The sequence below is a fragment of the Anser cygnoides genome, chromosome Z (genome assembly GCF_040182565.1).
Source record: "Anser cygnoides isolate HZ-2024a breed goose chromosome Z, Taihu_goose_T2T_genome, whole genome shotgun sequence".
Taxonomy (NCBI): domain Eukaryota; kingdom Metazoa; phylum Chordata; class Aves; order Anseriformes; family Anatidae; genus Anser; species Anser cygnoides.
In genome coordinates this window covers 72,881,134-72,908,140 of record NC_089912.1, presented here as the reverse complement: position 1 = coordinate 72,908,140, position 27,007 = coordinate 72,881,134, and the positions used below count along the sequence as shown (strand labels likewise).

At 41.8% G+C, this 27,007-nt stretch overlaps 1 protein-coding gene and 1 long non-coding RNA gene across 9 annotated transcripts in view; one reads left to right on the top strand and one right to left on the bottom strand.

The window, feature by feature from the left end:
* The window catches only part of MAP3K1 (mitogen-activated protein kinase kinase kinase 1), a 61,887-nt gene extending 51,357 nt beyond the window's left edge, over positions 1 to 10,530 (bottom strand). Inside the window, exon 1 of one of the 6 annotated variants that reach the window (XM_048049401.2) lies at positions 10,004 to 10,530. In XM_048049401.2, coding sequence (XP_047905358.2) covers positions 10,004 to 10,515 — 512 coding nt within the window. In that variant the 5' untranslated portion in view covers positions 10,516 to 10,530. Of the gene's footprint in view, positions 1 to 423; positions 4,586 to 4,659; positions 5,427 to 5,756; positions 5,982 to 6,008; positions 6,171 to 9,208; positions 9,916 to 10,003 lie in introns of those variants that run through there. The other 5 variants (XM_066988672.1, XM_066988670.1, XM_066988673.1 and 2 more) reach the window with 5 other exon arrangements.
* Positions 10,531 to 10,576: 46 nt separating this feature from the next.
* Positions 10,577 to 27,007, top strand: part of LOC106035656 (uncharacterized) — a 44,150-nt gene continuing 27,719 nt past the window's right edge. Inside the window, exons 1-3 of one of the 3 annotated variants that reach the window (XR_010827894.1) lie at positions 10,577 to 11,369; positions 16,551 to 16,628; positions 24,678 to 24,807. This is a non-coding gene — a long non-coding RNA (uncharacterized lncRNA). Of the gene's footprint in view, positions 11,370 to 16,550; positions 16,629 to 22,861; positions 24,808 to 27,007 lie in introns of those variants that run through there. The other 2 variants (XR_007158622.2, XR_010827895.1) reach the window with 2 other exon arrangements.

Genomic DNA, 27,007 nt, shown 5'->3' with positions numbered 1-27,007 from the left:
CCTCTCAAGACAACTGCTTCTCCTACTGCACTCTCTCCAACTAATTGCTTTCCAGTCCTCCAGCTTACTCATTCATCTACTTATTCTCTGTCTTTCAATTACCAGCTTCTCTTCTTCCACACCCAGCCCCATGTTTTCTTCATGTTGGTATCCCTTCATCTAACGTGTTACCTCTTCCACTTCCTTTCATCTTCTTCCAGGTACACTTCTGTCCTCAAGCCTTTGTTTCCCTACTCTTCACAGCTGTTTTCTTGCCTGAACCACAAATACAGTGCTTAAGGTTCTTCCATGAAAGCTCAGGCTATATGCAACAGTCACCCGAAGCATCATAGAAGGTCTGTCTTTTCTGATAAGCCCCCATATCTTATAAACCCCATACCAAGCTTTCACGTAGCTGAGGGCTACAAGATGCACAGCACTTACTGTGAGCACAGCAGTCTTTGTGCCAGCATAACGCTGCTGCCAGTAGCTTTGTGGGGCTGATGAGCAGAGAAGCTTCATCCAGAACACTGCAAGAGTCACATGCAACTACAAGGTGAACAGTGTTAATTTGGTTCTGATTTCCCTCTGAGTTGGGATTCAGGCTTTGAGTGAAACACAGATTAGCAAAGGGTCACTTACTTAGTGATACACATTGCTTTATCTCAGCCTGAGGCAGCAATACCACAAATCAGATAAATACATGAAAAGTGGACACTTGCTTACAAAGAACAACAATTAAGCCTATAAGGCACCACAATTGCATAGAGGTTTTACTAGAGATTCAATCACAAGATTAAAACCTGTGTTTTCCCCTGGGTCCCAGCTATTTATGGTCATTTAGTTCTCAATTGTTTCTACATTTGTGAGTATTGTTAAAAGTAATGGAACTACTTATGAGTACAGACAAGTTGCAGCCTGGAAAGAAATTCTAAATTTTTTAAAAATCATTTGTCAAATCAAAAAAAAGTCAAAGACGCAATTTGATGAAGTCCCTATGGAACTTAGTCTACATGGTAAAGGCTGGCAGATTTCCTACTGGTTCTTCTTCTTAGCTCCTCAGCAGTCCACATTGTGGGCTGAAGGGAAGCCAAAAGCCTAAACTCTCTGGCTGCACTCTTCCTGGCAGACTAGATTCCCAGGGTCTCCAAGTGGCCTGCCCTGGCACTGAATAGCTATTCCCTTTTGCAGTACATTTTAAAATATAGGAATGCAATTCATATGTAGCTGATTTCAAAATACTGAAACCATTGTCCTTCTCCAATTTGCTTCATCGGGCACCTCCACTGCTGGTAGCAGAACTAAAATACTGCCACGCACATGCATGGTGCTGAGCAAGTCATAACAAGCAAACATTTCAGCATACTCATTTTCTGCAGAGGTATTGAGGGGAATTATATGCTTCAGCATATTTTCTGGGACAAGATAGCTTACCATTGTACCTGAACATGCAGGAACACATGCTTAAGAGACTGAAGAAACATTAGTGCTGTTTCTCTTACAGTATGTACACATAACTTTTAAAGAGCTCATCTATACTTCAAAATTTTCCAATGTAAGTTACCAATTATACTTGGCAACTTCAAGACCAAATATAATTATACTCTAAACGAGTTCAGGAAAATGAACATTAAACAATTTAATTAGTTTACCATCATTAATTAGAGAAAATAGGGAAGCGTTTTGGGTAAAGACAGTACCCTTCTGAGAAATGCCAGAGTCTTCCTAAAGGCTTGCGATGTTATTAGTAAAATTGCATCATATACAGTATTTCAGGAACAGTCAGGGAAAGTTACCAGCACCAACATTTGATGGTACAGAAAGTACTCGAATGAGATGGCATCATGGACATCTCATAGGGCAGCTTTCAGCTCAAAGCCTTCCAACATTTGTTTCCCCTTCAGAAGGGCACATCTAGCTTCAACTGCAGAGGTGAAACAGGATTCATAGGATATGTCAGGAGTGCAGTCTGCAAGCCCTGATTTTACTTTTATCTCTAATAAAAAAAAAAAGCTTCATCTGAGAAATTCTTTTGGGCTGAAGCAGTGTGTGAAGTAATGTGTATCTCAGGTACAAGGAAACAGTTTCTGTTTGTTTATTCTACTGATCTGCTGCTTTTGAACCCTTCCTCCATGTTTTCCATTTCCAGGAAAGTTACTTGACCCACCTGCCTTTGAAATATATGAAAAAGGAAAAAGCTTTATTTCTGTTATGAACTGAATCCTTCACTACCAACAATAAAGCTGAAATTACTGACAACACGGACACTTTTGAATGGACCTGAAGTCCTTTGGCTTCTGAAAAGGCAGCCAGATGATGGTGTTTCCAAGCAGGGGTAGAAGAGAGAGCTTCCTTAATGCCTGCTGATCCTCTCTTATTGGACCTGCTGTTCCCCCATCACTTCACAGAGCTCTGCTAGGGTCAGAGACAACAGAAAGGCATGCTGACCTCCAACAGAAAGCAAAAGCAATGGCCAGGCACTACACCAGTTCTAAATTGCCCTGTATCGCCTGAACTAAACACTCTGCCAGTTCTTAATAGTTCTCCTCCCTCAGCTTGCTGAAGATATCAGCATATGTCAGTTTATAATACTTAACACATCCTTACATGAAAGCACCTTCCAGCTTTTAACAGATGGAAGGCTTCTTAGCTTAATCCAAAATGTTTCATTACTCAGTTCCTTCATGGGGATTGTCTGCCTGCTTTCCACAAAAGAGGCAGTTTTAGTGTCAGTCTGCATAACAGTTTTCACAGTGAGAGGAACCATAAAGCATCAGTCATCCAACCTTTTCTGAATCGGTTTGGCACGACGCATTCCCACAATGACAGCCCTGAAGATCATCTGCGTTGGTCTCTGCCTGAGATCCGCGTGGCCTAAGGAGTCATATCGTGCTCTCGTACAGAAGGCGGGGAGGGAGATCCTTCCCCTCCCTCTTCCTGTAACGCTGATTTAAAACAAACACAGAGAGCAACCTGCATTGCTCCACCACCTCTTCCCTTGCTATTCCTCCCAAGCACCTCTGGGAGGAATAAGAAACACGCAGCTCTGACTCAGAACAAGTTCTTGCCAGGGCACCAAATGGGAACTGAGTTAACTTCAGGAAGACGTCTGAGGGCGCGAACGGGCCCACATGGAGCAGAAGGTACCGCTGCAGGAGATTCCAGCCCTGCCCTTGGAGGCTGGAAGGCAAAGACAGCTGTGCTTGCCCAGCAGCCTCGCCAGAAGCCTGCGGCCACAACTGCAGGGCAGGCGTGGAAGAGCGGCTGCATTTTGCTCTGCAGCATGGACGAACTACTTTCCACGCTTGTGAAGGAAACCCTCACAGAAAGCACACCGCCCCTGCCCTCCTGACCGGCTGGGGCATCTGATGTGCCTGCAGAGCACAGGAAGCCTACTGTGTTGAAATGCGCATTACAAATAAATGCAGAACTTACAGCTTAAAAACAAAACCAACAACACAACAAACAAAACAAAAAACCCCACACAACAAAACGTCTGTTCTATATTTACGGAAGTGCTCATTTGCTGGAAATACAAGATGTTATTGAAATAACTTTTTGAAAGTAAACTTCTGCCTATTGATATTTACATTGGAGTTTTAAGAAAAACTCCATCCAGCTCCTCTGTTTAAAACCCAGCTGTTCACATTTCCATTTCGGGTTTGAAATTCCTCAGAAAGAACTTTATACAACTCCATGAACCATCACGTATGTTTTACTTTATGAACAAATCAGCAAAATTAATAAGCACTATGGATCCTTAATATGGCAGATACTTTCAATTTTTTTAAAGAACACTATTTCAGTGAGTTTCTGTACTAATCACAACTTCAATATTTTTGTAGATTAAGCAAACAATTCTTTAGTCATAGGCTAGGCATCTGTAGTGATATTTACTTTAGTGAAAAAACAAACATTTCAGATGCATTTTAAGGGAACATTTGCCATCAGATATGTAATCAGTATTGTAAAGTTAACCTACAACAAGAGGAAAAAAATTGAAAGGAATATTAGTATCATACCAAACAACTCAGCAGTCTACAAACATGACAAAATTAAAAAAAAAAAGTGCAAGACATTGATAGACTGAAAGAACTGTCCCTGACTACAAATGAGTTTTCAAAGAACACATTTAGCAACCAGAAATTAAAGGACTCTGTCATGATTCAAAACAATTAGAATATTGTCTTAACCATGACAGTAAACAAACACTTGCCTGCTAGAGTGTATTAATCTGACAAGGTCAGTAAACTCTACATGAACTGCAAATGGGAGGTCATTGCAAGATTCATCACACAATTCAGATATTTGCATTTCATGTGCCTCTTCAAATACAGGTAAATGTTACCTGTAGGTAATCGGGAGACCTGATTATCCACTAACCTTTGAAGCTGCCTATTTAAAGAATTACTAAAACAAAAGTCTGCAGACATTTACCGGTAGTAGCATGGTAACACTGAATTTGCTTAGAAAATAAATTTGTTTCTCAAATGAGTATTTTCATACATCAGATTTTTCTTCTTCAACAGTATCCAAGAGGAACAATTCTGAAGATACAAGCATAGTGGTCATTAGGATATACAAAAAAATCCTCAGGATATAAGAGTGTTATTTGACAGAAATAACTAGTGAAATGCAATACGTGTTTCTGGGTTAAAACAAGGAGTATTAGTTGCACACCTCTGAGGGTTAACTAACAGCTCACAAAGTGACCTGATCATCACTGCTGACAACTGAGCAAAAGCTCATTTCAGTTTGCTCAAAAGCAAGATGACAGGATGCTCTGAAAAAGAAAAAGAGCACAGAAAACAAAACGTCAGATGTGGTTAGATGTCAGTGTGGACTAGCAGACACAGTCCATTTCTCCCGTGTTCCACTCCCATCTTCCACAGTGACCCTGGATAAGTTACAAGGCGGTCAAATATCAACAGCAACGTGTCAGCAATAAATGATATGCAATATATTGATGAGAAACACTATGGGAGGACATAAGTCCCCTGGTGTAATAAGTACATTAGTGGCTATTCCATTACAACCCAGAATATTAGGACAAGGGAGACGAGAACAAGCAGGACTATGTAAAAATTCCACAAATGACACAAACAGTTTACACTTCAGGGATACAAAAGAAATATACTGAGAAAGCGTGAAACTGAGGTTGTGACTTCAGTTCTCGTCTCATCTCATAGCAGAGAAACAGGAATACTCAATGACATTCTAAGGTTACAGAAAAGGAGTGAAAACCCTTTTTGCAAACACCTTCAAGTCCATCATCACTGGATGCCAAGCACCATCAAAAAATTAGGAAATATTTCTGAGCAAAATTAAGGGGGGTGAGGGAGAATTACTGTTGTATTAATACATTTCCAAAGTCATGTCCGTCTCCAGGCAGAAGTCAAACAATTCCCAATTTCAGATGATTCTTAAGCATCCAGTAAAAAGAGCTGTGCTGGTTTTTTTTCCTCCCCGCCCCCCCCCCCCCCCCCCCCCCCCCCCCCCCCGGACAATTTTCAGTCAAGATCCAACAAAAATCAATCTTCAGTAAAATCCCCAAACCACAAACAAAAAACTCCATGCAAACAACTCCTCCCACCTCCCCTCATTCACCCCCCCCCCCCCCCCAATTTATCTTACAGGGTTAAAAGAAAAAAATCAAGAAGATTCACCACTAAGCAGGATTCTCAAGTTCTGCATAGTGGTCAAGCAGGAACTAGGAAGATTTTTGGAGGCAGCATGGTAAAGATAAAAAGGGAGGGAAGCAACAGAAAGCAACATACCATTTAACAACATTCGCCTAGTCACCCAGAGACAAGTAACGAAGCCCTCTTACAAGGTTTCTGTCCACTTTGTCTCAAGCAAAAGAATGAGCTGTAATTCTAGAGTTTTAAGTGAGAGCAGAGCAGATAGACAGTAAAACAAGACGACCCTGGGGTTTCCACAGAGCTCTCTGAGAACACTGAGATTAGCATTAGAAACTCCAGAGCTCACGACAGATCCGTTCTCTTATCACGGCCGCTGCTAAGAACTACCTCTGGAAGCTTGTTTGAAGAACAATTACGTGGCAGCGCATAATTTCTATTTTAAGCAAACTGGAGCCAAGTTTCACGAATACTGGAAGCCAGCAAAAGCCAACAGCGGCATTCCCACAGTCACCCCACCCCTAGCTGCTTGCTTCCACTCCCACCTCATCCTCTCACGCACCAGGATAAACTCTTGCACAGCTGCACCATTACCTTTACTCTGACTTCAAACAATAACAAACGCATCGGCGCTCCAGAAGATCTCGTGAGGTTCACATCTATCTACAGAAGGACAAACTGACCGTCAAAGATATGTTGTAATTGACAGAGTATCTTGCAGCTTTGGGAAAGGCCTGGTTCCACATGTCTGCCCCCAGGTATCCATCTCAATAACAGCACCTAGACTTCCCTCAGTGACAGCGAAGACTGAATCTTTACTATCACTAAATCCAACCAGACAGAAAGCTCCAGATTAGTTAGTTACAATCTATTTACTTTGCATAGGAACAAAGAAACTGCCATAGCAGATCAAGCCATTTAAGCAGAACCCTACCACTTGCAATAACTAAGAGTGATAAAAATCAGACATAGGAGAGGGTGACCCTCTTCCAAAAATACTTTCAAGCCACAGAGCACTGAAGAGGTAGGAGGTGGAATTTCTCTCACAGGAGGATTCAGCTTAAATTGGAAGCAGAAAATGTGGCAGCTTATTTAAGCTGCCAGTGAAAAATATCAAGAATTTTGAAAAGCAATAAAACACACTATTATATTTTATCTTAGCTGAAAGTAGCTACAGTAAATAGCCTATATATTTTAACTATAAGTACAATCTGAGAACGTGAGCCAAGACTAGTATCATTTCAGTGGAAAGAAAAGAAAAGAAAAGAAAAATCAAACCTTTGCTAGGCTGTGCTCTGACGGAACTTGCTCACCCTGTTCCCACCTCACTGCCCAAACCAGCACTCTGTTAATGCATTCATGCACTCCTTTAAAGGTGCTACAATTTGTAACCAAATCCCAGACCAGCAAGCTTTTACCAGTACTCCTGTACTTGTTGTCAAAACTTTGCTTTCACTGTGTTTTTACTGTCTCTAGCAGGCATCAAACAGGAATTGCAGATAATAGAGCATAAATATCTACACAGGTTTTCTTGCAGCTGAACTCACAAGCTTGCTGTATCTAGCACATACATTTTGAAATTGGAACACTAAATTTTCATGCAAGTCACACAGTGCATGGTTACTGTATAAAGAGAAGACAAATCACAGCATTTCCTGCTTTTTGTTTCTAAAAAATGAGGTTATGGCAGCATAACCAATACTGCACTCAGGAATGCATTAAGTTACCTACACCAATTTTAGATACAAATAAACATCACTTAAACTGTCTGAACGTTTTAAAAGAACATTGTTAAGATCACACAGGAGGAGGTACATTTTGCCTTCATGGATTTCCCCACAAATCAGAAGTTATAGCTTAAGTTACTAGAAATCTTAGTACAGTTACCACTGAATTCATTGTTAGGACCTATTTATATAAACCAAATCAATACACTGCCATGGAATAAAAGGTCCTAAGTGTTTTATGTGGAAGCTGCATTTCCTAGTAAAATAACTCCCTTCTCCTCCTACAGTGGTATAAAGATAGCTTACAATGTCACAGCTTTTAGTGAAAATGTGATCTGCTCTTGTGACAAACAGAGAGCTTGAGAGACTGAAGAAAAAGGGTAATATTTACATTTATGACTTAACAGCAGAGCCAGTTTCCCTTTTCAGCTTCATTCTAAGGCTCATGCAGGTCTTCCCGCACAAACAGAAAATCTATTTAGAAAGTAAGTGACTGTAATACCAAAAAGACTGACAAGGGGACTTTGGAGCAAGTACAGTATCTTTTAACGAGCAGTAGATCCTTATGGAAGAGCATAACTGCTCCATTTAAAACCAGAACAGAAGACCATCACACATTATTTTGATCACGTCCTTCAGCTTGCCTCTTAATAAATGTCTGGGTAATAACTGCATGTACTGACTTATTTAATGTGTAATATGCTAACTGCATACTCACATAACACAAACAAATAACCCCCTCCTTTGGCTAGAACAAGTTATTGAAATCACAACAAGGGCAGAGACGTTTTAAATTTTCAATATAGCCTGACAAAGTAGTACTTATCTAACATCTGTTTGCTGGTAACAGGACATACACAATTACTGAGATATTCTTTAAATCCTTGTGTAGAATATTTCTGAAGGACACTTACAATTAACGCTGCCATGTGTTTTCAACCATACTCATGATAAATTCAAAGTAGCCCATCTCTGAAGAGACATATAAATAAATAAGAGACAAGCAGTTGCCATTTACCATTTTCTGTGATTTGTGAACATTCCTAGTCAAATGTGAGAGAGCATTTGGTGGGGGAGAAGGGTTATAACTTGCACACATACTCAAAACACTAACTTGTCCAGATGTAGGTAATTTAAAGGAAGCAAAACTGTCCATGCGAAAGGAAAAATTCCACGGCTGCTCTGTCATTGCTGCCCTGGGACTGACTAGCAAGGATGGAGTCAATATTCCTGCACTGATGTGACATACATTGACCTTCCCGAATCTCTAATATTCAGCCTAACTCTCTCTTAATATTGCCGTAAGACCACAATTTGTATTACAAGATACAGTTCATTATACTTTCATGACTTCACAGAGGAAAAGATAGTGCTAAAGAGTCAGAATTAAGTTACTTGCTAAAATTCGTACACGATTTTTTACCTTCCTGAAACACTTCAGATTTCCACTAATCCTTCTATAACCGCAGAGGGACTTATCTGTTAGGACCCCACCACATCAAGTATTTTCTCACTGCCCTAGGCACTGACCAAAATTCATCGGAGTAGCTCAGAATTCATATAAATAGGACATCGGTCTAGAAGCCAACTCTTACTACAGTTTTTCCCACGCAAGTTAACCTTCAAAATACACCCTTGAGGTTTAACTGGTATAAGACACAGCTATAAAGAATACCCATCATCTGTTAAACCGGGAATACGTTTCTTACGAGGTTTAAATAATTAGCCCAACAAACGGTAAGGCCTCTCATTAAAACAGGTCTCTTGACGTTTAACCGCGAGCCCTGAAGCTACCCAGCCCGCATCACGTAGCGCCTTACAAGAGACCCGTAAGAAATCCCCAGCCCCACATCGGCCTCACACCGTCAGTGCCGTCCTGCACGCCTTCCAGCCAGACCCCGCCAGGGCACGTCACAGCCACGATGTGCTCCGAAGTAGGCAGGCGGCTGCACCGTGGGCATGCTCGCCTCCTTCCCCGAGGCTTCCCCGTACGCTGACGAACCGCGGGCAGCTCGTGCAAAGCCTCGGGGCACGGGACTCGTCGGCTGCAGAGCACGGAAGGCGAGCGAGGGCTACCGACAGGCGGGCACCCGGTGAGCCCGGGCACTGGATGAAGGCAGCGCCCAGGCTGCGCTGAGAAACCGCTTCGTTAGCGCTTCATCTCCCTCTCCGAACGGGGAACGGTCGGGCAGTCCGACGGGCTTTCCCTTCTATCGCTAAGCCTCAGGAAAAAAAAAAGAAAGAAAAAAAAACAAAAACAAAAAAACAAAAACCACGAGTCCTGCAGTATCGCGATGCCGCGAACCGGCCTCAAGACCTTCCAGAAGTCCCTTTAAAAAAAAAAAAAATAGGAAAAAAAAAGGAAAAGGAGAAGCAGCAGCAGCGGCGCTGCGCAGCCAGCTGCCGGGCAAGCCGCGGGGCACCGGGAGGACGGCACCGGGCGCTGACAGCTCCGGGCGGCCCGCGGGGGCACTGCCTCGCAGCCTCCCTCCTCACAGCCTGCCTCACAGCCTCCTCTTCCTCACAGCCTGCCTCCTCCTCCTCACAGCCTCCCTCACAGCCTGCCTCCTCTCCCTGCTGCCCCGCACCTCCGCGTCCCCCAGCCTTCCGCCCCACACCCCCCCCCCCATCCCCATCCCGCCGCCGCTGTCACCTCACCTCGCGGCGAGGGGAGGCTCCACCATCACCCTCCTCCTCCTCCTCTCGGCGGCGGGCTCGGCGGCCGGCGGCGGCTCGGTCGGCTCGGCGCAGCGGCTGGGGGAGGCGGCCGGGCTGGCGGGGCCGGAGCGCGGCCCGGGCAGGTAGTGGAGCAGCAGCGCGTCGGGGGGCTCCGGCGAGGAGGAGGAGGAGGAGGAGGAGGAGGAGGAGGAAGACGAGGAGGAGGAGGCGGCGGCGGCCGGGGCGGCGGCGAGGAAGAGGGGCGCCTCGGGCAGCCGGTCGAGCTCCACGCTCCGCACTTTGCGCAGCTGCTTCCGCCGCCAGTCGGAGCGCTGCTCCCGGCCGCCGCCCGCCTCACGCAGGGGCCCGCCGCCGCCGCCGCTGCTGTTGCTGGCGGCCGCGCTCCCCGCTCCGCTGCCGCCCTTCGGGCTCCCGCAGGCGGCGGCGGCGGCGGCGGCCGCTTCGGCGGACAGTCCCGACGGCGAGGCGCGATTGCCCGCCGCCGCCGCCATTTTCTCTGGCGGGTCACATCGGGCTCACGGGGATCGGGTCGGGGCGGGGGGGCGGCGGGGGGGGGCGGAGAGGGGGGGGAGCCAACGCTCCCCTCCGCTGCGGAAACGGCGCTGTCTGCGCAAACGGCGTAGCGGGGAGCGGGCGCCGATTGGCCCCGAGGGGCGGGGCGGCCGCCGGTAGGTGCGGGGGGGCGGGGCCTCGCGTAGCTCCGCCCCGCCCGCCCCCGCGCAGGTGTCGGCCGTTGGCGGGCCGCGCCCCGTGAGGGGAGGCGGAGGGGGGGGAGGCTACCTGCTCCCGGCCGTGAGCCCTTCTGGGCTCCAGGCGTTCCTCGGCTTTCCCTTCAGCGACAGTCAGGGTGGTTTGTGCCCTCAGCACAACCTAAACCACGCTTCTTTAGAGTATCTTACATATACTTTGCAGAGTTTGCTGTGTGACCCCCCAGTACAACACTAAGCAGCTTGACCGTGATCCGTAGTCAGGTCAATTTGCTGGGATCACCACTTTGATCTGAAGAACTACCAGGGCGAAAAGTACCTCCTAACAGAAGCACAATCTTTCTCAACATTCATGATCAGATGCTGACCTAAACATAGCATCCTTTCTGGAGGATGCCACAAGCATATTAGAAGAAAGAGTTATTTCCCTCCAAATGTACAAGACAAAAAGCCCAAGGAGAGTGTTTCAAATGCTGCTCCATATAATTGCCGATTAATATCAGCACAGTCGTGGCCTCAAGGTCACGCTAAGTGAATCACTCAGATGGTCTGTCAAGATGCCACATCGCGGTCGTCCTTATGAAAGTTTTCCCAGTGAAGGAGGCCGTGCAAAAGTCAGCTGCGTTCATTGTCATCTTGTAAGTAAGGTACCTCTGGGATAAACGGGTCATCTAAATATCCTCCTGTAATCTGCAGCTCAGGGTTGGACAGTTAAAGAAAGAGAGGTTCTGAGTTTCATAAATACAGTATTCAACAGTTTTCTTGTTTAGAGTCTCAAATGTAAGTAAATTAGGGACAGTTTTCTGCAGGATTCCTAAAGCAGGCCTTATTGTCACGGTGAGTATATTAGTAAGTGTGGTAAGAGCAGAGAAAAGTATTTGTTTTGTAGAAGCAGGAGGCGATTAGTTGCATGCAAATTCTGAGGCAGATGGTTGAAATGAACTCAAATTATTACCAGTTGTTGGCAGTGTAACCTGCATGTGCAGTAGTTTTCAACAGGAAAAAAACAACAGTGCACAATTATACCTTTTTTGTACATTCCTTTGTGCCATGAAATCACATTCACAGAAAAACAAACACACTGCATTTTTGAAGTATTCTGAAAAGAAATAAAACAACTTTACAAATGTACTAAATGCAGGTCACATGGAGAATAGCAGCTTTGAATAGCAATCACTTGGTTAGCAAGGGATAGAGAGAAGAACAAAAGAGCAAATCTCTAATAAAACTAGATCTGGGAGATCCTTTGGTCTGACAGAATCACAGGGCACAGCTCTCCCAGGTGCCAAGGCTCCAACAAAGCCTACAGGAGAAGGAAACTCAGGAAATTTGAGGCAAAATGTCAGAGTGGACTGGGGTACTGAGGAATGTACATGTGCACTGAGGTGAAATGGTTTCTGGAAAGCAGCTGAGAAAAACAGGACAAAATGTGAAATCCAGGGGTAGTGTGAGGCACCTGCATGCAGACAAATGCAGTCACCATTTGTCTTAAGACATGGCTTTGCCGTCTGAGTAAGGCCTGCACTAGCAAGATTTTGAGTTACTTTTTGGGTAAGAAGCAAACCTCACTATTTATGTATTGATATAAGGCATGCCTTATAAGGGCTGTTTATCCCCTGATTTTTGACTAAAATCCAACTAATAAATTAGGTTTGGCTGTGATACTTATATTTGTCCCATTGTTTCGAATGGATGTCTCTCCACTCTGCCTTGACTCGGGGAACACAGTGGCAAATGAGAAGACACCTGCCATACCACACTCCAGAATGCTAGATAATGTTATGCCTGTATGCAACACAGATTTATGTACAATAGAGAGATACTGTGTGTCAGGTGCTTTGTTAGAAGTACTAAATTCTGAAATCATTAACTGAATATTCAGAGGTCTGTGTTTTCTTGTGATCTGCTCTAAAATACCCTTTTTTTGCATTTAATGAAGGAGTTGACCTGACTGTAGAAAATAAAACAAAACAACAAAAACAAACCACCATAAAACTTACTAAAGAACCCAGAAAGATATTGAGTTACCTCTTGCACATATTCTTTCTCAGTCTGTCACAGTGCTGAGTTCCAAGGTTCCAATTTAGAATACAGTTGTGGAGGGTAACATGAGACTTTTAGCAGTTTTCAGTGGGCCAGTTTCCCCTAAGTCATAAGTAGCAGCACTCAGGGTTTGTTATGAAACAGAAGCCTTTGGCCTCAAATTAGCATCGTGCAACATTTGGAACATCAACTGTTGTACACAAAGAAAGTTCTGTTTGGGAACGCACTAAGTTTTTGCAAGCCAAGGAGTTTCCTTGTTGCATAAAACCTGTAACAGTGTCATGAATAACCAACAATTTTCAACACGCTAGAGATAGGAATCTGCCATGCCTCTGAATACATAAAGTAGGCATCATCATCCACAAACAGAATAAATATGAGAGATTACACAGTCCATAGCTTCTGGTCTTGACTAAACATGCAAAAAGTGCTATAATACCATATACAGACTAGATTCTCCCTGCCTTATTCTTCTGTGTAGAAATACTTATCCCCACCTTGATCTTCCATTCATTCTTTCCATTGTGAGAAAGGGAAAGCAGACCTGCTCCTGAGCCATAATCCTTTCCTGTTTATTCCTCTGTGTAATGGAGAAGTCAAGCAACTAAATGAGGACATAGAGCCTGAGGTTCTTTTCATTCGTGTTTCCACAGACCTGCTGAGAATATGCTGGCATCTCTCTTGCCTTTAGAAATGCTTTGCCATCTTGCTGATGCTCACTTCCTAATGTAACAGGTGTGCCTTTTAGAAGCTATTCCGCTTAAGAAAATCAGGATGCTATATCACTTTTCAAGAGAGAGAAAGCCGGGGAGAAACAAAATCTGTTACAGGGATGTTTCTGGCTTCATTTCAGATGCTGGGAATGTCTAGTCTTACTGTTACTTATTTTTCTTTTTAGTTTACCTATCGATTTCAGCATTGATTTCTATGCAAAATGCATTTAAAGGTTTCTTCCCTCACATTTCCACTCACACACAACTGAACTGTTAAAAATATAGTTTGGGTCCACAAAACGTAAGATTACATCTTGACCTAGGTATCGAACACATTATATAAGAAAATTGCTGTATATACAACCTCCCTTTTCTGCCAAGGGACAGTTCTCTGTTTCTGAATGAGAATTAATATTTCTTCTAACAGTCCTATACTGTCTAGCCATGTTCGCCAGAGTTGCCAGTTCTCTGGCTGTAGCGTCTACTGCACCTTCTAGTGGGAGGTATCCCTGCCCATGGCAGTGGGTTGGAACTGCGTGATCTTTAAGGTCCCTTCTAACCCAAACCCTTATGTGATTCTACGGCCTAGTCATGAACTGGCAAACGTTTCGGTCTAGGCACTATGTGATCCAAAGTAAAGAGATGAACTGTTCCTAAAGAGTTCGCAATCTAAGTATGACAGACAGACAAGAAATGGAACAAAGCTAGACTACAGTCCTTGTATAGCAAAAGTCTATCCGCTGCCTTAAACTTTTTTCTTGCTATTTAGTACATTTTGCGTAAACTACTAAAATCAGTTCTATTTGTCATCTCAGATATTTTTTATAGTATTAATAATTTGACATCTGACTTGGATATTCTTACTGGCTGTGCTATAGAGGATTTTTCTGACCTCAAATAAGTCACCGTCCTTTAATGGCCCAAATTTTCCCAGCTGTAACGGGCTAAAATATTTCCTTGCCTCAGGCGTGACAAAAGGCTGATGGATTTGATATTATTGAGCTTCCAGGTGATCCCTTGCTTACAGGAAGTGTACAATGAAGTAGGCAAGACCTGTTAAACCTCTTCTCGTACAACAGTTGGGAACAGCTACCAAAATTATTGCAGCCATCAGCTCTTTTTCTTATATTCTTCCAGACTACTGAATTGACAGCCTAGCTCTCACCCTGATCAGCACTTACATCTGTTTTAAGCACCACTATCAGTTCCCTCTCCCGTGGAAAACAACTGCATTATTTCAGACTATGGATTCTAGCAATAGCTTCATTTTCCCTAACTCTAAAGCTACTACTGGTGGTCACATCCCTTTCAGTTTAGGCACTTATTCTGTTCTGTGAGGCAAAGGCACAGGGAATAAGCACAGCTGTTAATACACCGTAGAAGCTGTCCCGTGTTGGAAGCTACATTTTTCCAAATTATTACAGAACAAATGCAAGAGTTTTAATGATATTTTTGTCTCTAAGGTCAATATGGGTACCTATTGAAAGGGAGCAAGAAAGGTCAGGATGGAAGAAGGACCACTTCCTCATTCACACCAGAGAGGACCCTGCAGTTATTCTTTTGCTTTGCCTGCTACTCTTTCAGCAGCAAATCAGACAGTACCAACAATAAACTGCAGTTACTGGACGACAGTAACATGACAACAGCATAAACATCCAACCAACAGCAAACACAGAAGTGAGGCCAAGTTTTCTTGGTGTGTCACAGCATGGCTGTGGGCTGTGAACCAACAGTCTTGCATGATGGGTATATTCAGCACATGCCACACAAGCTGTATGAGGATCCTGTAGAAGAAGGCAGACTAGAGGGACACAGCTTGACAGCTGCCTCTCTGGATAATTGCCTCCCTTAATAATGACCAGACAGGGAAGGAACTGGCAAGAACACCCTCCATAGAGTACCCTGCTTGCTTTCTCCAGAGCCAGGGCATAACTGAATAATCATTTCTGGGTACAGGAATGGCATCGTGCCTGGCACATTTTCTCCTGCCTTTTTATTTCTGTTCATTCCACCCGGCCCCTCTAGTAATGCTGTCTGTATGCTTTCATTCATGACGGCTAGCAGTGGTGGCAGTGCTGTTCCTCTTCATAAATCCAGCAAGCACACTTTGCCAAGGCCCTCACAGCTGTCAGAGGGAACAACAAAACTCAGCAGTGACATTAGTGCCTGGTTCATCATATGATCCCTTCATGACAAGCCCGTCAATTTTCTGGCACCAAGGCGGAAATAAATCAAATTTCTTTTTGCTGTAATGGTGGCAAGGAGTCTACAGACCTTAAATTAGTTACGGGATCTTTTATGTCTAAACAGCCAAATCTTTATTATAGCCACCTTTTAGAAAAGGTCATTTAGTATTTTTCATAAGCTCTTAAGTAAGTTTTTCCCTCTAGCAGTTACAGTAAGACCAACACTACTTTCTTGCTTGTGTGCAAGTGGCAATCCCTGAGAGCAGTGCTTCCAGAACTGCTTGATCAAGGAGTCCCAAGCTACTGTCTATATTAAACACCCTTTAAAGTCAAAGATGATGTGGACATGAGATCTGTTTTATTGCTAAAAAGATTTTACAAAAAATATGCTATGTATTCCACAGTATAAACTTACTTCTTGAATTTGTTTGCTGTTCCTGGGGTTCATTTATCATTCATAGAGCTCTTACAGCCCTATACCATAGCTTCCTTTGTTGCACCCAGTTCATTTACATTTTTATGATGTTTGTAGAGACTAATGAATCTCACCTATCAATAAATCATAAGTAAATAAATCCACTGGTTTCTACATACTTACCTTCCTTCTGTTAGATACTGAAATCACAGAAAATAGATGTACTAGATGATCATCTTTGACATCCACAAAGTTAATTTGCATGTAATATAAATTTGTGCATATACTGTAAATATATGTATAATACATATGTGCTTCTTCTCTAATAGATTTTATATATTATATATACTTAGCAATTTTAATGCTTATGGTTTCATTTCACCTAGCTGATTAAACCTAGAAACATTGTCAGGGTATGAAACTGAGCTGACTTTACTTGCTCTGTGTTTTCTCTCTGAAAAGCCTTGAAAATCTAAGAATGACCTAGAAGACGCTGTTTGTGTGGATTTGGGGGAGAGCATTAATATAGCTCTTGATGAGGTAGGATACATCATTTATTTTGACAGATTACCTATCTGCCTCTTTCTTTGTGGTTTAGGCCAAAACTTCAAATTTTGAACAAAAGCGTACAAGTCTCAAGAACATAGCTGACCGCCTGCTGTTGAATATATTGACCATGTAAACCACTTTCTGTGAGTTGTGTAACAGCTTTTCAATAACAGTGCCTTAATTGAGTTTATCATGCACAGTATTAACACTGCAAGTGTTAATATGTCGCTATTTTCCCTTGAGTTTTGTTAGCAAATGAACACAACTGAGCTGCCACTCCTAGCTTCTCATCCATGACACAAGATTTGGAGGTGGTTTTATTTACAGATGTTAACGCCAATTTCATTATATTAGCTTCATTAGGTAGTCTTTAACATCTTAATCATAAAGCTGTGTGAACTATCTGCTTTATGTTAAAAAGAACAATCTTTTAATTTATATCCAAGATAAGAACTTGTATTGACATATAGATATTAGGCACAGAAGTTGTGAGATTATTTTTGTTTGCTTTATTTAACCAGAACAAAGGATCCTTCTTAGGGTGGTAACGTACCTTTCAGTCTACAGTAAGAACTACTGGAGGCCATTTTCAAATAACTTCTTGCACCCTGTGGATCATACCATGTGTATTTTAATTATGGAAAGATAATAAATGTAAAAGTAAAACATGGGATGAAGAAGCTAAAAAAAGAAAATAATGCCTCCTTTTATTTTCAACTTCCTGAAACTAAAACTTCCTGATTTATTCCCAATTTCCTTTACATATTATAGCTCTCTATGTTTACTATGAATTGTGGCAGTATATACTCCTTCTCGCCCCCCCCCCCTTTTTTTTTCAGTGAATTCAGACTTATTTGGTTTTAATCCAGTGAAAGAACCCACATACAATTGCGGCAATATTTTATTTTAAGTATCAGGAAAGCTCAGTTCTCCGTTAGTTAAGCTACAGGGAGACATTAAAGACCTTGAGCCATAAAAAAATGTACTTAAATCCTAAGAAAAGATACTTTTATCTTCATATATTAGAACAGCCTCATAGTTCTGTTTAATGGTTCCTTTATTCTTTTATTCTACGGATCAGATTTTAATAGATAGTCATCGACTGCATCATTAATCAGTAGACATTCCTCTCCCTGAGTAGTAGAGTCCCTATTCTTTTCCTCATTGCCAAAAATCTCCTGAGATTTTCAATGCTCAGCTTTGGTTTTGGGGTTTGAGGAATCTTCAGCTTCAAGACAACAGTCAGGTATATATTTCTGTAGCAAACTGTGTGTCCACCAGAAGCTTCCCATTTAAATTTTAAAAGATTTGAGTTGTGAGTAAAGTGCTATACCAGAGCCTAAAAATTAAAGAACATCACAGCACATCTTTTCATCATCCTAATCTATCCAGTCTTTGAAGGAAATTGAAGAAAATTATCACTTCTGAAAAATTTTGAAGGAAGAATGTGGCCAATTTGTAGTACCTGTAGAAAGACAAAAATCTTACTTTTTAAATCCAGCATTTCTCCTAAAATGAGTGGTTAAAGCAACTCATTTATCTCTAACATAAAACAAAGGTATTCCTCTAACTTGTGTGAGCAGGTCTGTTAATTGGTCAATAAAAGCAAAAATCTTTGCATATTTTTTTCCTGAAAATTATCTTTAGGTCTTACTTTTCATTTTAAAACTGTTGCTAATGACAGCATATTAGAAAGGCACGTAACATAAACTCCTGTCTCCTTCCTCCTTCCCTCTTTTTTTAAAGTTCTGAAAGAAGAGAAGATAAATTCCAATGCATTTTGATGATGTCATGAAAGCCAAAGTTGCAGCTATGAAAAGCAAACATTTCTATTTCCCTTGCCCCCAACAAGGCATGAGATAAATAGCTGCTATTTGGCATAATAAGGGTTCATATGTGAGACTTAGACTACCTTTACAAGCCATTAATTTGTTTAAAACCGTAGCCAAAAGTAGATTTGATGTCAGATGCATGTTACAGAACTATGTTGAGGGTGTTTGTTGTCTGTGTTGGTACATGGAAAGACATTCCTACCACCTTATTTTAGTAATGGTACCGCACCAAAGACAACAAAAGCTGTCCTGAGACTGAAGTGTATGATGCTTTCAAAGCGGGTTTGTTGTGAATGTTCAGAAGGTCGTAGGTCTGAATTCCACTGATGTCTCACATTCTAGTCTAGCTGCAGAAGATGGGAAAGTATGAATGAAAATTTTGGTAGTAAGCCCAAGCTTACTATATGATTTATTTTGGCGTTCGTTGGTCTAGAAGAGGAAAGAGGAAGTTTTGAAATTGCAGAGAAGAGACAAAATCTGCCCACTTCTCCTTAGCACTGCAATCTTCAGCTAAGCTTTTGTAGGGCACCAGTTGTGGTCTGGTGCCTGGGGAAGGATGTTACCTTCCCTGCTAAGGTTCCTGAGTCCATCTCAGGGCTCAGGAAAGCAACATGTTCCCAAAGCCCTCTATTGCCTGGACCCCAAAATTACGGGTTCTGGATCTCATCCCTGTAAGAAGTTCAAGTTTGAAAGAACCTCTTAAAAAAATTAAAGGTATTTTTCCTAATCAGGCAAAGATAAAATCAAAATACTGTGTTTTGCACCATGTGTCTAATGGACAGCATGTGGCATTTTGCATTAATGTTGGTGTGGATGTCTATCTACTTAACCAAATTGTTCATTTTGAGGAAAACTGGTAAGGTTGACCTGCAACTTTTACACTGCCATTCTTTGAACATCCAAACTTTATGTGGATGACAGTACTTTTTAAAGCACAATTGAGCGTAACAACTTGCCATCACACAGAAAACTCATGGCCTAAGCTGGATATAGGACGAGACCATCTGCTCTAGTTATCAGGCACAAGCACATCTCCTCTTGGAGAAATGATCGAATCATGGGGCTTCCATGTCATGGCTTGGGCTGCCTCTTTGCCTCAGCAATAAGTATTTTGAAGAGAAAGATCTAACGTTTTGTTCAGTGCTTCTTAGTTGAAATGCCATTGATTGCAGTCAAGATAGGTTGGCTAGACACTGTTTCTCTTGGATTCAAGCATTTGAATAATCTTACTGGAATCCTTACAAACTCATCTAATGCAGAATATGTTCAACTCTCTTTGTTGCAAGCCCATGCTCTTCCCCTTAAAATTAATAGAAAATCATCCAGGATTGCATTAATTCATCCAGGCCATTGTGTTCTACTTTACTTTCCTCCTGTTCTTGTTACAGTCAGAAAAGAAAGACATTAATATTTTTTAGCCTTAATAATTTTTGATAACATGATTAGAGAAGGAGTTTTGTGACCATGTCACAGTGAATCACATAGCTTTTTTGCACTTTGGGAACATCCACAGAAACTGCAACTCCAGTCACAATAGACATTGGAAAATGGAGAGAGTTGAATTTTCACTGGGTCCAGGTAGTAGAAACCATGACAAAGGGAGCAGGAAGTCTGCAGAATAAAGAGGCTGCGGTGGTCACACCCTCCTCTTTGTTGGCACTGGGCTCAGCAAAAAGCAAACTGAGCTGGCCAAGAATGAGTTGATTCAGCATGCGCTGCTGAAAAGGCTCTTAAGCTGTTCCAGACAAAACTATGAGGAAGGATGACAGCGACAACACCATCTATCCTTCAGGCTGAGTTCCCCCCCAGGCTTTGGACTGCTGCCAAAATGAATCATCCCCACTTTAAAATATACTAGGAAGTCCATGTCTGGCACAGGTTGTTCCTTAGTTCTTTTTATTTGTCCTCCTGCACAATCTATTGAAAGTTGCAAATATGGTTTATATTGCTGCACAGGATGACACATGGGTGAACTTCAGGTGAAAAAAATGGATCTCTTTTGCCATTACAGTCACTTATATAGAATGATCCCACATTAAACTGAGAGGTGGTCAAAGCCAGTGAGAACTGGTTGTGACTGAAGTGCTTGCTTCAGATAATTTTGCTTTGCACTGCCTGACCTATCTACAAATACATTCCCTTTCCCCTGTACTTATTGCTTCAGGCTTTTGCTTTGGTTTTGCCTGTACCACAGAAGTTGTACTGATTTAACTGAATTGGCTTCTAAAGGATTTTTAAATCAGAGCAATGTCTTGTATGAACACTCAGAGCATCACTGAGTAATTCCCAAGGGAAAAAAAAAAAAAAAAAAGGAAGTAAAAAAAATAAAAAAAACACTTTCATTTAGTATCATCAAAGTCTCTCGTTTATTTTTTTTTTTTTTCATCAATAGATCTCAGCATTTTATAAAGTAGGTCACTGCCATTTACTCTGTTTCACAGATGGAGAACAGATGAAATTGTTTGCCTACTGTGGGCAAGTAGAAAGCTGGGAATAAAAACCTGTGTCTGCCCAATTCAGTGTTTCAGCCACAAAGCCGCATGGGTTTTCCAAGTTGTCCTGCTGTGGATGTGCTTTGAGGATCACATTTCTTCTAACCTTGTAATGATGTACCAGTGATTTATACTGATTACAGAGTAATCAGAATCAACTCAGAGAAAAAAAGAAAAAAAAAGTTTTATTTGATTCACTTTTAAATGTTTTTATACAATGATAGCTTCTAATAGAGTCTCCATCTCTAAGAACTTACTTTTTGCCAGTGAAATTGGTATTGGAAGCATCTGTAAAATGCCTGGAGGCTCTCTCCCCCATTGCATTAAGGCCATAGGAAATTCAACCCAAAGTTTCGTTCAAATGATCAATATACCATCCAGCAGCCAAAATATAGCACTATAGCAGAATAGAAATAAGCCAAAGTAAGAGCACACAACACATTTAACAAAAACCAATAAAAATGATTGATCGCATAGCAAGTATAGAAACATCACCCCACTTTCCATCCTGCCTTCAGGATGCAGAGATAAATTTAGCTTACATTTTCAGTGAGGCTGTACTAACACTGAGCTATCAGGTACTGGACTGCTAGCAGGGTGGTTTTTTTGTTGCTTGTTTTTTTATTTGTTTTATGCTAAACCATCTTCCTCTGTCACTGGAACAGAATACAGGGGTGCAGCGAAATCTCCATCCTTGGAGGTTCCCAAGGCTCAGTTAGACAGCACCATAGCTGACCTGATTTAATGCTGGCAATAGTCCTGCTCTGAGCAGGAGGTTGGACTAGATAACCTCAAGAGAGTCCTTCCAAACAACAGTTCAGCAGTCCTGCAATTTTATACTTGGTGTGAATGCAATGGGTCTTGCATTTGGGTTGGCTTGTAACATCTGAAAAAGCCTGAGAATGGATGATCTTGCATAACTGCCAAGTTAGTAAAAGTCATGATCTAAGAAAAATAGAAATGCTTGATTTGTTACAGTATACTGTCTGTTATAGTAGGAGAAATAATATTCAGTGTCTTTTTTTTTTTTTCTGGGGGTGAGGGCAGGATTAGCTAACGCCAATATTATACAGAAGGACATGCTGAAGCAATTTATGAATAGGTCACGGTCATTAGCACAGTTTTACAGATGAACAGGTTGAGTTCTTCTGAGTTCTTGTTACAAATAATACTTCATCCTTTTCTGGATTCTGGTATTCTTATTTCCCCTTGGGAAAAAAAAAATGTGGGAAAATTGAAGATCAGCACAGGCACGGTGATCTGTAACCGTTTTCTTTGTCCTACCCTTTGTCTAGTACATTTAAAGGCTACCAAGTTGCCAGAAGGAGACTAAGATGGGTAAGGAACCACAGTCTCATTTTATCATCAATACCTTACTGGAACTGGGAAGACAGTTACTTTTTTTTGGTCCTAGGGAAAAAGCGAGAACAAAAGAAGATATAACATCCATGTTATATGCTATGTGGGGCATAGCTAACATGAAGCTACCACACCATTTTTACATATGTACCATGCATTACTGCTAGTTAGAGCCAGCAGAAAGAGTTAAGGGAACCATTTTCTAACCGGAAGTCTAATCACATCCAAAACGGTGTTTGGCACGGTTTTTTGTCTGAATTTCATTTGAGTAAAGGAGGCCTTTAAGGATTCTGATAAGGTGTAAATGTCCTGTTCTGTCTTCTAAATTATTTTTCCTGTGTATTTTAAGTTATTTATTTTATATTATAATATGTAAATTAATCACACAGCAATTAAACCTGAAATGAAACATCTCATCCACACAAAATACTTGTGTTGATTTCAGGTGAATTTTTGCTCAGATTTTTCATGTGAAGTGTGAAAAAAAAAAAATCAAATTCAAAAGTGAGCCCAATTTTGAAATGAGAAAATCGTTTTGCAGGTGGAATACCTTTGCTCAGGTCTGTTACTTGTCACGTTCACAAGATTCTGGAGATCACTTACAGACAAGTGAAGTCTTGGCTCCCTTTAAGTCACAGGGATTTTTTACTCTGACCACAGCAGTAACCTTTGGGCAAAATCATTTTAAACCAGATGAGGTGCTTATTTGGAAGCACCTAAAATATACTCAGTTTCAAACATGTCTATCTATCTCCATACAACTGCAACCAATCTTTATGTATTGCTCAGTTTTCCCAGAGCAGTTACTCAGCATGATGAACAGTTGTTGGAGCAAAAATAAATCCAAATTAGGATGGACATTTATCAAAGCTATTAAAGTTATTTTGCTTAGAGTGAAAGCCAATGGTATTTATTCAGTGTCTCCTGATAAGCTCATTCACAGAAAAATATCTTACTAGAAGAAATATGTGTGCATCAACAAAAAGTTAGGAGCAGACAACTTTAACATGCATACTTCGGAATTCTCCTTAAGCATGGATTCATTGTGGTTATTTTACAGTTCTAGAAGTCATCACCTCAGACATAAAAAAGTAACAAGATGCTAAGACATATTGAAAATTCTGGGATTTTTGTGCTGAAAAATAAAATGATATACATAGCAACAGATACATATTATGCATTTTTTCAAGACTGTAAGTCAAAGACTTTTTGTCACTACAAAAATAATATTTAATCTTTTTAAGTAACTGCACATAGTAACCTCAAAGGAAGAACACTTTAGAAGCTGTCAGCTCATGAATTTGACATGGCTTGATATATCTGAAAAATATTTTGAAATTATTTCGGAAGGGATAAGGAAGTGCAGGCTTTGTGACAATGTATATTTAAAGAAGAATGCAGTACAGGAAATGCAGATATACGCGAGGAAGGACTTACCACAAATAAGTATTTGCAGGAATAGGCCATGGATTTATAACTGTTCACATTTAACTTTTCCTTAAGTGTTGGTCCATGAAGAAAGCTATTTTTTTTTCATTTTAAATTTAAGAAACTTATGTTTCTTATTAGTGTCTTTTACTTAGTTATTTAGTTAGTTTGTGTTGTTTTGTTCTTGTTTTTGTGTTTGTTTCTTTTCCATGCACAGTGGTGGTTGTTTTTTTTGTTTGTTTGTTTTGTTTTTCCACTGCATAAAATCCAGAAAGTTTTGGAAGAATAAACCTCCAAACATTGGCACTGGAGAATACATATATTCTCCTTTTTTAGCTTTCTGAATCACAAGCTGTATCATACTCATATCCTGCACTCTGATCTGGGTTATCGCTGTGTCCAAACTGGATTCCCATTGCACATGACTAATCTGTTGGGAGCAGATCTGTTCAAGACATTACCAAATGTCTGAGCCCAGCAGCTTGGTCTCAGCATCCCAAAAGTTTCTGTCCCCACAGTTGTGCCTATTCTGTCCCTTCTATGGCTTGGTTAAGTTGAAGTTATGCAATGACCCTGCTTAAAATCCCAGCAACCTCTGCCAAGAGTGCTCATTCCCAAGCAGATGAGGCATGGCTGAGGATGGCAACTCAAGCCGCTGCTCTCCAGACAAGGATTGCTGAGCTGCTCACAGGTCAGCTGCCCAAGAACTGCAGATTACAAAGTGGCATCTACCTTCAAATCTTGCTGTATACTGCACTGTTTCAGCAGCTCGTTCATGTGCATCTCAGCCATCCCTACAGCTGGGGAGTGGGCCAAGAAAATTGTCAAAGTGCCTTGTCAGCTATCCTGAGGTATGCTATTTCCCCTGGTGAATCAAAACCTTTCTTAAAGGTCACTCTTTTTGTTTGTTTGATATTTTTTTGAGTCAGATTGTAAGCACATTGAATTTAAGGAACAGCCACAGCTACAGCTACTGGCACAACAGAGGAGACAGCTGCTTCTGGCCCAGGAGGCAGCAACAAGGGGCATTGGCTGATAACCTTTAAAGCTGCATTATCTCTTGACAAGGTCCTGATGTACAGCCACAGCCCGACTCTAATACAACAATGACTTTTGGTCTATTTATTGCCTATATATGTACTCAGTCATTGCTATCTACAGGAAGATCTGCCTTGCTGTCCCAACCGTAATAACGTCACCTGTCAGATGGGTTCTACAAGCATTCCCATCCTCTGCAGATCTTCCCAGTGAAAACCTCATTGCTGTCCACAGCATGTGTGTGCAAAGGACAGCAAATACAGGAGACCCTGGCACAACTAAGCCCCAGTGGAGCCCAGTAGGAAACCATTGGGATGGGGCCTGGGGGACCTCTGATTTTTCTGGTCGTTCTGTATAACCTTCCTCACCCCACACCAATACGCTCTCCAGGGCAAACGGTCCAGACTGTCCCTACAAATGTTGACACCCAGCTCTGCCTGCTGTGGCTGCCTTGCTAGGAAAATTTGGATGGGCAGGGTTTGAAGGCAGCTGAGAGCAGGGTGTGCTGGCATGGAGCATGTTAAGTAGCCAGGTCCCTTGCCTCGGAAGAGAAATGAGCCAACGCAGGCTGGCAGAAGGGCTGGACCCAGCCCAGCTTATCCTGCAAGAGAGCTGCGGGACAAACGGAGTCGTCACTCTCATTTCTCTCCAAGCCTCTTCTAAGCCTCCTTCTACCCTGCCACAAGAACCAGTAAACAGGGGTAAGAAACAGAATCAGAATTTGCTTGGATTTTATGAACCAGTCGCATACAAGCATATCATATATGCAATAGAACAGTGGAAGAGCCTTCAAAACCAGAAGCATTTCTTCCCCGTCATCTGAACCACGTAAATAAATTCTGTGACTACATGTATTTAAATATAGTTCAAAGTCTTACTGACTTGAAGACATGATGCACAGAGGAAATTAATTTATCTGGGACTGCAACATCAAAGACCTTGAAGACGGCAATACAGATGACTGTCACCACAATTCTGTTCATATTTGTGACTTTAAATGCTACCGTTTGTAAACAAAAGGAATGAGAAAACAGCCAATTTAGTGTCTGCAGACAGATCACCGTACCTGCCTGCTTTGAGGAGACAGGAAATCCTCTGTCCTTAAGAGAAGCAGGACCATATGGGCCAGCACAGCGCAGCAGGGCACAGGCAAAGGATGGGCAAGTCTTTTCTATAAATATACTGACAGCAACAGACATCCCAAGTCACCTCCCACTGCAAGCCTGTGACACCAGTACCACAGCACAGCACAGCAGCCATTCTTTTACTCCAGGAAGCCATGAGGAAAACGCAGCCCCTTGGCAGGGCAGATACACCAGGCAGAGGATATGTGTTTTGCAGCAGTGTCTGTCTTTCTTTGAGATTTCAACTTAATGATATGCCCACTGTCAGCTAAGCTTGTCCTCATTACCTGAGCTACCCTGTCAGCCTCCCACGAAGTGGCTAAACCCAAGTTTGCTGTACTTGCTAAAAAATGGTGAGACATTTGAAGCAGAATCAAGATTTATCCATGATGCTTCATACAAAATTCTTGCAATACAGTCAAAGGTTTAGTCTCATCTCTAACTAAACACTAATGATACTAACAAGTATTTTTGTAGCAACCCCCCTGTACCCTAATTTTCCAGCAGTATTTGAAAGGAAATGTAAACTGGTAGCAATGACTGTCTCCAAGGCAGACAAGTTTGTCTGTTGCCTCAGTGTTGTGAAACTGTAGTTGTGAAACAGCAATTGGAAGAAGCCTAGCCCAAGACACAAAAAGGGTGATCTGTGCTACTGACTTGAGAAAGAAAACTGTCCAGACACTTTAAAAATAAATAACACACTGGGATCTTTTAACTTATTTCTGTAGTTATTGCCAACCACATACTGATTTCAAATCTCTTTATTTTACAAAACTGCCAGCAGTGAAACTTGGCAGTGACTTCTCTGAGGAAGACAGAGAAGATGAATCATGATCATACAGATACAGCACTGCACGTATTTAGCTCTGAAAGTTGTGTATTTTGTAAATGCAGACTGGCCATGCCGAATTTCATTTTTCTTTCGGTTACAATACTTTTAAATATTATCAGAACCTGTAAAGTAAAAGTGGTTCTACCAGAGACATTTTTGGAGATCAAAATTCAAAGTTCTGACAGGAAATATGTATTACAGTTCCCTAGAACAATAAGTATCTTGAAAGTAATGTGTGAAGGTAACATCTCATGTGTAGGCAAGC